Genomic DNA, 15347 nt, shown 5'->3' with positions numbered 1-15347 from the left:
AATTCCACCTTCTACGTCGCACCTCCCATGACATCATCTCCCCAGATCTTGTAGTTTTCGGCATGTTGTTCCCCCATTAGTCGGGAGCGCCTTTGAAGAATTTGTCCTTTTGTGCATCACCAACACAAAGCACAGGGAGGGTACAGAGCAAGCACTTAATAAATGCTTGTTGACTGTTTGCATGTAGTACAAGTCCCTTAAATCAACAAATACTTTCATAGTCACATGAGCAGCATTAATTAAAGCCAAAGAAAATGAAACATGGTGGCTAAAGTCCTGGATGGAAATCAAGAACTCTGTGGCTGACACCCTGGCTACTCTTCCATGGGCAAGACCTTGAACTTTACTAAACTTGTTTTTTCATCTGTAAAATGAGAAAATTGGACTAAAATCTATGATCCTAGGAAAAGCCAACTTTACCAAAACTGCCCCAGAATCCCCAACTTTTGTTACATGATGCTCCAGAAAGGGGGAAGCCTGTGTCCATCCAGCAAATACACATCTGCATCTACACAACCAGCAAATATCCATCTGCATCTACACATCCAGCAAATATCCAACTGCATCTACATTCGCCATCTGACCCAAAGACCTTGGAGACCTTGAATGAAGGTTTCACCTAGACTAATCAGCACTCATGATTCATCCAGACCAAATGTCATCAAAAAAAACTTTCATCCAAGAACTTGAGGTAGAACAAGGAGAGAGTGCCCAAAACATCCAGAACTTGAGGTAGAACAGGGAGAGAGTGCCCAAAGCATCCAGAACTTGAGGTAGAACAGGGAGAGAGGGCTCAAAGCATCCAGAACTTGAGGTAGAACAGGGAGAGAGGGCCCAAAGCATCCAGAACTTGAGGTAGAACAGGGAGAGAGGGCCCAAAGCATCCAGAACTTGAGGTAGAACAGGAAGAGAGGGCTCAAAGCATCCAGAACTTGAGGTAGAACAGGGAGAGAGGGCCCAAAGCATCCAGAACTTGAGGTAGAACAGGGAGAGAGGGCCCAAAGCATCCAGAACTTGAGGTAGAACAGGGAGAGAGGGCCCAAAGCATCCAGAACTTGAGGTAGAACAGGGAGAGAGTGCTTAAAGCATCCAGAACTTGAGGTAGAACAGGGAGAGAGTGCTTAAAGCATCCAGAACTTGAGGTAGAACAGGGAGAGAGTGCCCAAAGCATCCAGAACTTGAGGTAGAACAGGGAGAGAGTGCTTAAAGCATCCAGAACTTGAGGTAGAACAGGGAGAGATCGCCCAAAGCATCCAAAACTTGAGATAGAACAAGGAGAGAGTGCTTAAAGCATCCAGAACTTGAGGTAGAACAGGGAGAGAGTGCTTAAAGCATCCAGAACTTGAGGTAGAACAGGGAGAGAGTGCTTAAAGCATCCAGAACTTGAGGTAGAACAGGGAGAGATCGCCCAAAGCATCCAAAACTTGAGATAGAACAAGGAGAGAGGGCCCAAAACATCCAGAACTTGAGGTAGAACAGGGAGAGAGGGCCCAAAGCATCCAGAACTTGAAGTAGAACAGGGAGAGAGGGCCCAAAGCATCCAGAACTTGAGGTAGAACAGGGAGAGAGTGCCCAAAGCATCCAAAACTTGAGGTAGAACAAGGAGAGAGTGTCCAAAGCATCCAGAACTTGAGGTAGAACAAGGAGAGAGGGCCCAAAGCATCCAGAACTTGAGGTAGAACAGGGAGAGAGTGCCCAAAGCATCCAGAACTTGAGGTAGAACAAGGAGAGAGGCCCAAAGCATTGGCTAATGCTTCAGCAAATAAAAAGAAGGAATAAGAAATGAATGGCATCAGATCACCAACAGTATGTCTCCCACTATGGTGGTGGAGCTGTTACCCCCTGCGAGGAACTGCTAGGAGATAGCCTAGGGGACACATTGATGGATGAAACATCCTGCCATGTGTATGGATAACCACAACCATCCTCCTCCAAGATTTTCAAAATCATCTCCAAGGGAGAGGAAAAATAATGTTTCATTTCATGTTAGCAGAAAATGAAAATGGGTGCTAAAAGGAACTGCTCTCCTTGCATTGCTTAGACTAGTTCAATGAATAATGACTGACCTTAATAGCATCTTAAGATTTGTAAAATGCTTATAATACATTATCTCATTTGAGATTCGCCACAACCTCAAAATCTATATTATAGATATTATTATACCCATTTTTCAGACTAAGGAAATGAATCTTGATAAAGGTCTTGCCTTTGGTCATTCAGTTAGAAGTCAGGAGTACCCAGGTCTTCTTCCAAGTCCCAGACTCTGCTTCCCTTTTGCATTCTCCTCAGAGCCTGCAATAAATCCAACAATCTGCTATTTTTTGATCCAAATCAATCACTTTTCCTTCCTTCATTCTTCCCCTTCCCTTCTCTGTAGCCTTTTCAACACACATCATGTTCCTCCTTCCCCCTGAGTCCTCACTCTATAAAAACACTTCCTAAGGTTTATAGGCACTTCCAGGTGAACAGACTGTCTAATCACTTCTTTTTTTCTGTAGCAGTTAACGAAAGGGGAGAAGGGGAGAGAAGGGTTACAGTTTCCATAAGTAAATGAAAATAAAGGAGTTATATAGTGTGTTGGAAAATGTGCAGATCAAAGACAGGAGGTGAAGGTCGGGAAAGAGCTGAACAAATTGGCATATGAATGTGGTTATACATTATTGTGCCATAAAAAATGAAGACTGAAGAATCCAGAGAAATTTGGGAAGACTTTTATGAATTGATACCAAGTGCAGTAGGAAGAACCAGGACCAATTCATCAACTTCTCTGTAGATTATTTCAGTTTGGAGTTTTGTTCTCAGCTAAGAAACCAAATACATATTGACTGGGACAGCTGAATGGTGCAGTGGATAGAGCACCAGCCCTGAAGTCAGGAGGACCTGAGTTCAAATCTGGTCTCAGACACTTAGACATTTACTAGCTGTGTGATCCTAGGCAAGTCACTTAACCCCAATTGTCTCAGAAAAAAAAAAAAAAAAAAGTGTATTGGAGTCCTGTGGTGTCTAGGAGATCCCATTCCCCAGGAATTTTAATCTCATCTGCAAAGTAGACTTGTGATCTTGGCATGTCAATCAACACACACAGGCACTAATTACATATACATACATGTGTGAAATGAATCCAAAATGACTTCTAGTTTTTCAGCAGCCAGGAAGGGCTCTGTGGTTCATGAAAAAAGCAATAAATGTGTAAAAAGTCCTGGCCAATCCTATGACATTTACCTTATCTCAGTTGCCACATCTGTAGAATGGGAATAACAATACTGGGAGTCCTTTTAGCACAGAGTCATTGTGATAAGAAAGTGAGATGATGAATATCAGTTCAGCAAATGTTCAGGAGCTCCTGGCAGCCTGTAGCACAGTGAGGAGATGCGCTGGTGTCTGTCAAATTGGTCTCGGGCACTTATTGGCTGTGTGGTCCTGAATGAGTCATTTACATTACATCTAAGTCTCTTCATCTGTAAAATGGGTATAATAACAGAGCCTGCCTCTCAGAGTTGTTGTGAGGGTCAGATGAGTGTTTGGGAATGCTTTGTCAGTCTTGAAGCACTGTATAAAGGCTAGCTAGCACCTCAGTCATTATTATTATATTTCAACATAAAATTTGTGTTGTGTTTAAAATCCACCAAAAATAGACTCCACGTGGAATCTGGATCCCTTTAGACACACCATGAAAGAAAATATTTCTCCAATGATAATGCAAGCATTCACTTAAGCCCGCTAGAATTAAACTCGCTGAAGACAGAGGCTGCTTGGGTTTTATTTTTGTAGCCCCGGGACCCAGCACAATGTCCGGCGTAGAGGGACTGCTTGTAAAGACTGATGGGATTGAATAGTTCAATAGACATTCATTCATTTTTTTCAACAAATATTATTAAGTGCTTACTGTGTTCAGAATAACACGAGAGGTACTGAGGGAGATGTTAACCTTTTCGGCACTAACGGAGCTTAGAGGAGGATAAAACTCCCACGGAGATAGCCGTGATACACGGTATTAAAGGAGGAGAATGTTAGAGAGTTGCAAAAACCTTGGCTGGGATGAGCTTCAAGGGGGAGGTCAGGACCAGCCCGGGGGGACTTGACACTTGACCCATGACACAGGATCTTATTTAGGGTGTTATTCACTAGCTCCTTAATTATGCTTAACTTTTCTGCTAAGTAAATGCCGACAGAGCTCTACGAGTCTGAAACCTGACCTCTGCCTAAGAGGAGCTAACAAATCAAGGTGAAGGTGAGGCTAGCCCATTGCCCATGGAGAGCTAGCAATCAGGGTGAAGGTGAGGCTAGCCCATTGCCCATGGAGAGACAACAATCAGGGGGAGGGTGAGACTAGCCCATTAACCAGAGAGAGCAACAATTAGGGTGAAGCTGAGTCTACCCCATTGCCCATGGAGAGCTAGCAATCAGGGTGAAGGTGAGGCTAGCCCATTGCCCATGGAGAGACAACAATCAGAGTGAGGGTAAGACTAGCCCATTCACCATGGAGAGCTAACAACTGGAGTGAAGATGAGGCTAACCCATTAACCATGGAGACCAACAATCAGAGTGAGGGTAAGGCTAGCCCATTGCCTACAGAGAGCTAACAATTGGAGGAAAGCTGAGTCTACTCCATTGCCCATGGAGAGCTAGCAATCAAGGTGAAGGTGAGGCTAGCCCATTGCCCACAGAGAGCTAACAATTGGAGGGAAGCTGAGTCTACTCCATTGCCCATGGAGAGCTAGCAATCAAGGTGAAGGTGAGGCTAGCCCATTGCCCATGGAGAGACAACAATCAGGGTGAGGATGAGACTAGCCCATTCACCATGGAGAGCAACAACTAGGGTGAAGGTGAGACTAACCCATTAACCATGGAGACCAACAATCAGAGCTAACAATTGGAGGGAAGCTGAGCCTATCCCATTGCCCATGGAGAGCTAATAATCAGGGTGAAGGTGAGGCTAGCCCATTGCCCATGGAAAGCTAACAATCAAGGTAAGGATGAAGCTAACCCAATGCCCATGAGGAGCTTACAATCAGGATAAGGTTGAGGCTAGCCTATAACGCATATTTAGCAAGTAAGGGTAATATAGCACAAAGTGGTGCCATTGATAGAGGTAGACAGTAACCAGTAGAATAGTGATATTAAAGATGAACCTTTGTTTCTAGATAAGCTTAGGTTCTATCAGGAGCTTTGGAATTTCCTAAAAATAATCCATTCCACTCTTCTCCCGTTCTCCTTTGAGCACAATGTCCCATACAGATGGACAAGTTCTACAGGGCATCCAACAAATCCATGTCGAAATCTGGGCCTTAGACCTTCTTCATCCACTTGGTCTCTCTTGGGTGAATAAGCAGTCCAAATTCTTTTGAGGACCTCAGCCAGTACATATAAATGGAAGCAGAAAAAAGAAGAGAGTTACCAGGAAACGCTTTGCAAGGAAGGGACTAAAAAGATATCAGACAAGACATGACCATACACTTCCAAGAGGAATTAAGAAAATGGAGGTCCATTATCCAAGACTATACAATGATACCTTGTCCTTTCCCTTACAGAAAGTGATTGAACTTGTCAAGTCAGCAGATTACCCTTTTCCAAATCCCCTTGAAGAAGGCATGGCATATGACATTTATTCAACATTTTTAATGCCGAAGCCTCCTCCAACACCAGTTATCCAAGTTGAGGTAAGTCATCAATCCTTTTTGTTGTCTGACACTCACTTAACCTTAGCTTTCATTAGATTGGAGAATCAATCTGCCAAGAAGGATTTATTAAGCACCAACTGTATACCAGGCACTTTGCTAGATACTGGTGTAATGCTGGAGAGACTAAGCAAGATAGAGATTAGAAAGTATTTAATAATTTATTAAATGGGAGAGATTTCCTGGGACCAAATGGATCCATGGTTTGGTCCCAGAGCTGAATGAGACCATCGTCTCAAAGAATCCAGCCGTGAATATCAGATAAAAGATTCTTTTATAGGGTAACAAGAACGATGACATAATGGGGGAGCTACCTGGATGGGGATGACCTAATGGGGGGGAGGCACTTAGGATGATATAATGGGAGATACAGGAGAGGCTTCTGATATTCTAATGCTCTCTAAAATGGATAAAGACCTTTATCCCATCAAACATTAAGAGGGAATGATTATAGCCCGAGATCTAAGATATAAGATCTTTATCCTAACATTAAGAGGGAATGGTTATAACCTGAGGCAGAGTAATCAAATAGGACAATTAGGGAAACTGGATCAGGACATTAAAAGAGAACTCTGGCACAACATTGAGAATATACAAAGAGGCAAGATACAGGCTCCCTGACCTCCAGAAGCTTACATTCTAATTGAAGAGACAAGATGAAAAAAAAAATACATAAATGTATGTATATTTACATATACATATGTATATACAGTGCCTATGGAAAGTAATCTGAAAAGGGAAGGCACTAATGCAGTGTGGGGAAGGGAAAATCCTCTTGCAGAAGGTGAGATTTGAACTGTGTCTAAAAGGAAGGTAGAAAAATCCAGAAGTAGAGATGAGGAGGGAAAGCATTCCGGTCAGAGATGAGCACAAAAGTGGGAGGTGAAATTTGCATGTAAGAAATGGCAAGTGTGTGGGTCAGAAACCATTAATAAAACAACTGGATAGATCTCTAGAAGCAAAGCAAAGTTTATTATACGTTCTCTCAAGAATTGGGCCTCCCACCCATCAAGCAGTCAATCGAAGGGAGGAAGCACTGTAGGGGGCAGGATCGAGGATTTTAATCCCTAACGCAAATTCCCCTCCCACCACTGACCCTCATCCTTATTGGCTGAGGATCTTACATCCTAAACTCAGGAACTATCCAAGAAATTGAACTTGACCAATTAGTACATAGGTGCCCCTATTTGGCTAAAATAGGGAGGATAACAAGAAGGGGACTTAAGTATGCCCTTAGGGGGATAACAGGGAGGGGATAGCAGGGAGGAGACTAAGTATGTCCTTAAGATAGCAGGGAGGAGACTTTAAGTATACCCTTAGGAAAATAGCAGGGAGGAGATACTTTAAGTATGCCCTTGACTTAATACTTAAAGTCCTTCAGGCCTACTCAAACTTTGAAATAGATGAAGCCTTACTGATTTTCACAACTATCTTGAAAGATCTCACTTTATCTCATTCACAAGCAAAACCAAGAGAAGAATGCTTATGGGGACCAAACAGAACTCCTTGGCTAGGAATCCTTTCACTTGGGAAAAATCTGTTGGAAAAGCAGACTGAAAAATGATAGCAGTGTAGAAGGCCTATGGATGAGGGAAGGGTATATGGCAAGGTAAATCCAGAAGAACAACCCAAGCACAGATGTGGTTGTCCTGAGAAGAACGGACCATCCCACAGACTTGGTTAACTTTCCTCAAAAATGGGGATGGAGAAAGTTAAATAAATTCTCTTCAAATGTCACTTCCAGCTCTAAATTCTCAGTCCTGAGGATAGGGATCTTTGGGATCGGCACAGATTGGATAGTGGAAGGCCCGCAGGATAGGTTTGTCGGTCAATTCCACCTCCATCCCCATCCTAAGCCACTTAAGACATCTGCATTATCTTGATATTATCAGTCTTTACCTTCATGGGACCTGATTTAAAAAATCATTGGTAACTCCTACAGCCCAACCTTCTCTAGATTTCTTGTAGAAAAGTATCCACTATTTACACCTAGTTTTAGAGTGTTTAACATATATTGGATTACTCGCCATCTAGGAGAGGGGATGGGGGGAAGGGGAAGAAATTGGAACTCAAGGTTTTGCAAGGTCAATGGTGAAAAATTACCCTTGCATTTTTTGAAAATAAAAAGCTTTAAAAAAATTAAAATAAAATAAAAAAGATAGCTGAAAGGAAAAAGAAAAGTAGCCACTAAAAGCTTGGGGCTGCAGATGAGTCATGGAGAGCTCCCCTTGAGCAGTGGTCTCTGAGCTGTTTATTTGGCCCATCCTAGGAGGTTGAGCAAGTGCTTTCGGAGGAGTCCCCTGTGGAAAGCGAAGTGGTCGAGGTGGATCCCTTGGCCAATTTCACCATTGAAGAAGTCAAAACAGTGCTGAGTCAGATCACGGATGAAGTCATAAACAGTATTCAGGTACTTGTGGGTGGGGGAGAGGAAGAGGGAGGGGGAGAGAAGCACGCCTTTCTATTTCTTGGATGACCAATTTCAGCCTGAATGAGCTTGAACCTTCCCCAGTGAGGATGACAGCAGAATTCCGACTTAGCTTAACTTAACTTAATGAAACTTACCTTACCTTACCTTACCTTAACTTAATGGCAGAACTCTCTGATTGGTCACCTAAGACTCAGAAAGATCACAAACATCCATTCCCTAACCATTGCAAGTGTCTGAAACGTAAAACAGCTAAGTCCCCATCCCTTTTCACAATGCAAACGTGAATCGTGCATGTGTTATTTAACTATATCAAAAGGATGGGTCACTTAGTACCCCGAACAGGAGGCAGACACACACGGGTGCAGATCTTCCGTGTGACCCAGTCCAGCTGGGATATCTCAGCCCTTCTAAAGGGCTGCACCCAGTAAAACCCCAGGTCCATCTGAAAAATCACTGAGCACCGAGCAGACCTCATTTTGTGTTGGTCATCAGACATCCACCAAGAAGCAAAGGAACAGGCAAACGTTCCCAGAAAGTCTCCTACGCAGGTCATACTAGGATCTCAAAACCACTAGACCAGGCTTGAGATCAAAAGCAGGAGCCGCCGCCCATGTTCCGCCACCCCCAGACTCATCAGCAGTTACAACTCCTCACGTTTCCCCCTATTTCCAAAGTGACAAGTAGCCTCACTCCCCGTAGGGAAGGCCCCTCCCACTGCATCATTCTCCAGTAAGGGAACCAATTCAGCCCAGTGGCTGTTCTGACCACGTTCCAGATTCCCGTAGAAATGGAGTAAGGCGGTAGAAATGGGTCCAACTGGACGACGCACGCAGAAACCACGTGAATGCTCTGCTGGGGAGGCTTACTTAATTATCAGAACACGGGAGCCCGTATGTAAAAACACCCCTGTTCAAACAACTAATTTGGGACAAGCTGGAGATCAGCCTGGCATAAGGTCCCTTTGTGACTTACTCAGTCATCAGATGTTATTGCACTATTTACACGAGCGTGCAGGGATTCTGTGCCAGCAGAAGGAGCCAAAGTCCTCGGCTTAATAAGGGGTGTTTAGTGTTTACCAGAAATAGTGGAAGAACATGTTTTTACACAAAGCTCTTTATTGTGAGCCGTCTGATGAATGTAATAACCGCTTAATAGGTTGGAGGGCAGAGGGCAGTTACTGGAAGCCAGAGGTTCAGAATGTATCTCCTCTTTGCATTTGATAATATTTCTTCTAAATATAGTTTATGTATAACTCTGGCCCCTGGAGGCTTCTCACAATCCGATGGAATTATCACCAAGGCTGCTCTTAGACAGTAATGGAATTGTTTGTGAGGCCCCCAGAATTGGAAACATCTCTGCCAAGGCTGTATGGCATGGAGTTCCCCATACATCTTAAGCAACTTGTTTCCAAAAAAAAAAAAAAAAAAAGAGCTGATACTATTGTCCCTCTGGTCCACAAATGAAAAATGAGGATGCTGTTTAGCTTTTGGATGTGATCCCCTCTTTGACCCAAGGCCATCATCCCTTGGATGTGATTTCTAGTGAACAACAGGTCAAAGGGAATTAAGCTGAGAAAGAAGTTGGACCAGAGGTGAGGGACAATGATCTTTTTTGGGGGGAGTGCAGATTAATTTCTATATTAAGTGAGTTCTGAAAACTAAGGAGGACCAAGCAAAGTGCCAACTCCCAGATAATGACAATGATAATAATACTCACAGGGTAGTTGTAGTGATGATAGTAACGTGAGCTACCATCTCAATATTTTACTCAACAACAAAAGAGCATCATTTTCCTACTCTTGCAAACTACAATGCTTATTAAACATGGAAGTAGAATAGAATTTGTCTTTCTGCACTCCAATGAATATGGTGAGATTGAATGAGCGATCGACATAATAGTTCTGGGACAGAGTGATGGAGCAGAGAGAAGTGAACCTGTAATCCAGAAGGCAGGCGGTCAAATCTTTGGCCAAGAATCGATTTTCCTAGCTGAGGTAGGGCAGCATCCCTGGTCTAGATGGCCTCTGAGGTCTGTTTCAACTCTAAATCCAGATCCTAGAATGTTATGATTTTTAATATCCCTCTTTACATCCATCTTCTTGCTAGCTTTATCGATCTCCATGTAAACGGGTGGTAACTAGCATTCAGACCAGTTGAAAGCAGGAATAATGATAGCTTCAAGAAAAGAATAGATTCCCTAGAATTCCTAGGTCTGTCACTAAAATTGAGCTCACCTTCCTGAGTTCAAACCCACCAAGCTCCCACAAAAGAAATCCAGATACCTTTGGGATTTGGGTGCTTTCATAGAATGGTGTTTCCTGAGCATCCATGCTTGTGTCTTAGTACAGTTCCAAATTGGATCATGACATTCTGCCTACCAGAATCTCCTCACCTCAAATACTTACTAGCTCTGTGACCCTGGGCAAGTCACTTAACCTTATTTCCCTCAGTTTCCTCATTTATCAAAGGAGCTGGAAAAGAAAATGGCAAACCATTTTCATTATTTTTGCCAAGACTGTTTCAAAAAGGGTCATGAAGAGTCAGACATGACTGAATAACTCAATAACAAAAATATCTAAATGGTTCTGTCAGGCAGCACAGAAATCATCACCCCTGGCCATATACTCTAAAGTATTCTTTTTCTAAGCTCTTAGAATTAATTATTGGTATACCTCACCTTACACAATTGATGAAGTCCTGGAAATTTAGGGCAAATCATTTTTTTTGACAAATTAAATTATTTCCTCATTGACTTGCACTTTTATTTTACATGATCCTTCCCACAGGAATTCTCTTAGGTTCCAAGATGCATAATAAAAGCCATACTTAATAGAGAAAACCTTTTTTTTAAGCTCACATTTAAAAGGAAATTCCATTTCTGAGACAATATGAATAATGATTTTCTAATCCTGTATTCATTTTGACTGTTGGCACAGGTAAACTTGAAAAGCTTAAGGGAAGTCAGCAATTTGGAGACCATGGGTTTTTCATCCCTACTTCTCATTTTTAGGTTAAGAAATCAATCTGAGTGCCATCACCACCCTCACTCACCACAGTTCATGGGAAAGAAAAGTCCCAGGTTTCAGGGATGTGTAAGACATCGGTTTCTCTTTTTCTTCCTGAAGCTACTCAAGCAAAGCCCAGTCATGCTGCTCACAGGATAGTTCTTAGAAATCAATGGTCTGAATCTACCTGAGCTGTTAGGAAGAGCACAGAATTCAAAGTAATTACTAATAGTTTGTTTGGGAACAGAGTGGTAAAGAGAGACCTTCTGGAAAAGTCACCTAGTAAAAACCTCCCATTTTAGAAATAAGGAAACTGAGGTCCAGAAATACAAAATAGTTTGCTCATAGTCACAAAATACTAACTGGTAGAGCCAGGAATTTAAACCAAGTCTTCTTGGTTTAAACCAAAGGGCAAATATCTGCACCCTCTTCTTTCTTTCTATTACCTGGCTGTGAAATATTCATTCAGAAATGTATGGCATAATTTAGGGAGTAGTAGAGACATGACTCTCAAGAGGCATTAACAGTTCTTGCACTCCTTCAAAAATTTCAATCAGAACAACTTAGTACCTACTGAGAAAGGGAACTTACTTAAAATGAGGGGGTTGAACTAGATGATCCTGGAAGTTGATTCCAGGTCCGTTCAATGCCTTCATCCCAGAGGGTAGGGATATTATATTACCCTCTCTGCCAAACCATATGGCTGTGGGTTCCCTTGAGCACATAAAACATTGCCCCAAGGCAGACAAAGCTCTTGTTTGTGGTTGTGTTCCACCAAAGTATCGCTGAGTAAGAAATGTGTCCTCTCCCAGATGGGTTAAGAGAACCGGATGATTGAAAATGGACTGGGACAGTAGGATTTTTATTGGTGGAAAGGAGATGAGACTCTGGATGAAATGAGAAGTACTTAATTAAATACATGGAAGAAAATTGATCAGATCTGGGATTGGGCTGGGGATGCCCAGAATTTGGGGAGTTATGGAACTCCCTTCCAATCATTGGATCAGTGTCATAGGAACTGCCATAAGGGCTATATGAGTTATATGACATACATTACTCTTTCAAACTAAAGTGATTTGAAATCAATAACAATAATTACAAAATAGTCAGCATTTATAAAATATTTAATTTTGCAAAACATTGTGTATTCATTAGTTCATTGGGGGTTCACGCTCATCCCTGCCTATTTCATGGAAACTATACCTCATGTAAATTACAAGACAGGTATCCCAAGGAGTCCCTTGAGCATCTCAGGAGCTAGCTGGTGACCGCCACAAGTGTTGGGAATTTCTTAGAATGAAAAGCTATTGGGCCAGCTGGGTGGCCCAGTGGATAGAACACAGGCCCTGGAGTCAGAAGAAATTGAGTTTAAATCTGACTTCAGACACTTAACACATAATAGCTATATAATCTTGGGCAAGTCACTTAGCCATGATTACTTTGAAAAAAGAAAAGTTAGTGTTCCATGGGAGGGCAGGTGGCTTATTTTAATTTGGAAGATTAGTTCTCAGTTCTCCTGTAGTCCACAACTCTCCCCTGAATCTCCCTCTGTTCCCCCAACTCATTTCCTTTCTTCCTTTTCTCAATCATTGTCAAGAAAGAGAATATCAATTAGACATGGCTCAAAGGCAAAAAAAAAAAAAAAAAAAAAAAAAAATCCTATCCATGTCTCATCTAATCATTAGCAAAAGTTGAAATCTAGTCTTGGATGCAAAGTGGAACATGGTGGGATAAAATGGGCAAAAAGGACTTTTTCTTGTCTTGGACGCAAAGTGGAATATGGTGGCATAAAATAAGCAAAAACAACTTTGCAAATCTTATAAAACTAATGCAATATCTGACATGAGCATTGCTCCTGTTGAAATTTCCCAATAAAAGCCTTATAAGACATCAGTGACTCTGGAAAACCCAAGTGACCTAACAGATATTAACATTCCAAGCTTTATAAGCATTTTTCAGGTCATTAATGGTTTTTATTTTCTATTTGAAGATGGAGGGAACTCTACAGGCTGTTAGGAGGCGCCATGTTTGGTACACCAAGCTGGTTTGGGCACGTCTCCACACATAGATTTACCTGTCCTGACCACATTATTTATTATTAATAATAAATGTGTAATAAATGATTGGGTTTTTATTGTTTATAATAAATAATGCATTTGTCTTTTAAAATTTGTTTTATTGGTGCCTTTTGTTTTTATATTACAAACGTTTCCAGATATACTACCCAATATCCCACACGTAAACTCAATAGATCTTCCCCTGTAGCAATTAATAAGAATTGAGCAATACCAACCTACAGAATGACCATGTCTCACAATATATGTAATATTCCTCACCCATGGTCTCTTTTCTCTCCAAGGAAAGAAAAGGAGACTACAATTAGTCTGACTACAAATATATATTCCTCCTAATTAAAAAAAAAAAAAAAAAAAAAGGATGTTCTAGAGCTAGGAGTGTTTAGGAGATATATATTCTCACCTCTTCACCGAAATATCACCACCATGGGCCAGAAGCCATCCAGCCATCCACTAAAGCTTGTCAGCAATCACTCACTTTGCTCCAACTAATCATAGGCAGAAAAGTGGCAAAATTCCCAGCATCCCAGAAGAGAAAGAATATTCTTAATTGTGGAATGACAAGGAGAGCTGGAGACTTATTGGCACAGTTCATCCCCACTTAGTCCTGACTTTCTGGGACCCAAATGAAAATGTATTGCCTCGGAGACAAAAATAATAATAATAATAATGATCCATTGCCATTGGGGTTGGGCGGGGGTGGGTAGAGGGACTGCATCAATAAAACCCAGAGCAGTTATCCTGATTGGGTGTTCATTGGTAAAGTCCGTCTGAAAACACAGATAAATTATCCAATCTCCCAACCCAAGGTGATATGAAAAATGTCTGTCCAAATACCACTTCCTGCTGCTAGCAGACACGCTCCACATCGGGACCGGGTAGAGAACGATGATAAAGCTTTATCACATCACTCCAGGCTGAAACACCATAATGTCTGCAAAACAGGAAGGTGTGCCTGGCCTAATGTCTGCCTTTAAGCGCTCGAGCATGTCCCGGCCACAGAGACAATGTGCACGCAGTGATAGCTCCATCATCACCCCATTTTTCTCTGATTGTCTTCGCAGGCTGAGATAAACGAGAAGCTGCAGATGCAGGAAGAGAACTTCAATGTAAGGATCGAGAAACTGAAACAGGCCTGAGGATGCTCAGGGACAGGAGCCAGGCTGAACTTAGAGCGTCCTAAGCCCGAAACCCAAGAACATTTCTATAGCATCCCATCCTCTCATGTCGTAGAGATTTATTGCCTTTTATCCCCTTTATTTTATTATTTTTATTTTATTTTCTTAGTCCTGATTCGGCACTTTCCTGGCACATCTCAGCATATAAGAGTTTGCAGAATTGTATGTCAGATATACATGTTTTAGAATGTTTTTGACATCATGCATCATAAACACGCTTCTTACAGAAAGAAACTTTTTTTTAAACCAAAAAGATAACAAATGAAAATAATTTTCCTCTCCATTGAGTCCTTCACTGGACTTAGAACGCATCACAGAAATCGAGAGACGAGGGTTCTTAGACCAACTCTTATTGGATCCTCCCCCATTCTGAGCCACTGAGTTTTCTTGTTTAGACCCTACATGTGTGAAGCCCATTTCCTGAAATTATATAATGCGTCTCTGAGCGGTTTAATTCCTTCTGCACTGTGTTTGTTATTTCTAATCTTGTTACCCTCTCCAGAGAATACATGACCTATATATATACATAAGAGGAAGCAATACATAAGTGGTTATTGAAGACCAACCTCAATAGAGATGAGAGAAGTCTTAAATACAAATTCTGCTTTGTGGAGCCGTGAAAATTAACCATTAGTGCCATGAAATAATTGAAATGTCGAACATAATTTAAAATAGTTTAATTAAAATGGAATTTTCGAGGAAAAAAGAGTCCTCTGGCAAGCTGATTAGCTCCTGGTTTTACAGATTAGATTCCTCCCTAATTGGGCTCTTTGTCTCCAGGTTTCTCTTAAAATATTCCCTGGAATTGGAAAGATAGCCAGAAGGGGGCCATGGCTTCAGCAGCAGCGACTTTGTGGTTCAAATCACACCGGCCTCTAGGTGGTACTTAAAAGGAAAAGCATTGGTGCGATTGCAAAGGGAGTGCCAGGCCCTGACTCCCTTCACGAAGGGCACGTTGTGGGGCAGCAGTTACTCAAAACCTTA

The 15347-nt window shown here is 41.9% G+C and overlaps 1 protein-coding gene across 1 annotated transcript in view; it reads left to right on the top strand.

The window, feature by feature from the left end:
- CABCOCO1 (ciliary associated calcium binding coiled-coil 1) overlaps window positions 1-14817 on the top strand; it is a 159193-nt gene extending 144376 nt beyond the window's left edge. Inside the window, exons 6-8 of the mRNA XM_051982611.1 lie at window positions 5532-5660; window positions 7948-8085; window positions 14250-14817. Coding sequence (XP_051838571.1) covers window positions 5532-5660; window positions 7948-8085; window positions 14250-14324 — 342 coding nt within the window. The 3' untranslated portion in view covers window positions 14325-14817. The remainder of the gene's footprint in view (window positions 1-5531; window positions 5661-7947; window positions 8086-14249) is intronic.
- The last annotated feature ends 530 nt before the right edge of the window (window positions 14818-15347 follow it).

The sequence above is a fragment of the Antechinus flavipes genome, chromosome 2, assembly GCF_016432865.1.
Source record: "Antechinus flavipes isolate AdamAnt ecotype Samford, QLD, Australia chromosome 2, AdamAnt_v2, whole genome shotgun sequence".
In the NCBI taxonomy this organism is placed as follows: domain Eukaryota; kingdom Metazoa; phylum Chordata; class Mammalia; order Dasyuromorphia; family Dasyuridae; genus Antechinus; species Antechinus flavipes.
This window is presented reverse-complemented; position numbering and strand designations above follow the sequence as displayed.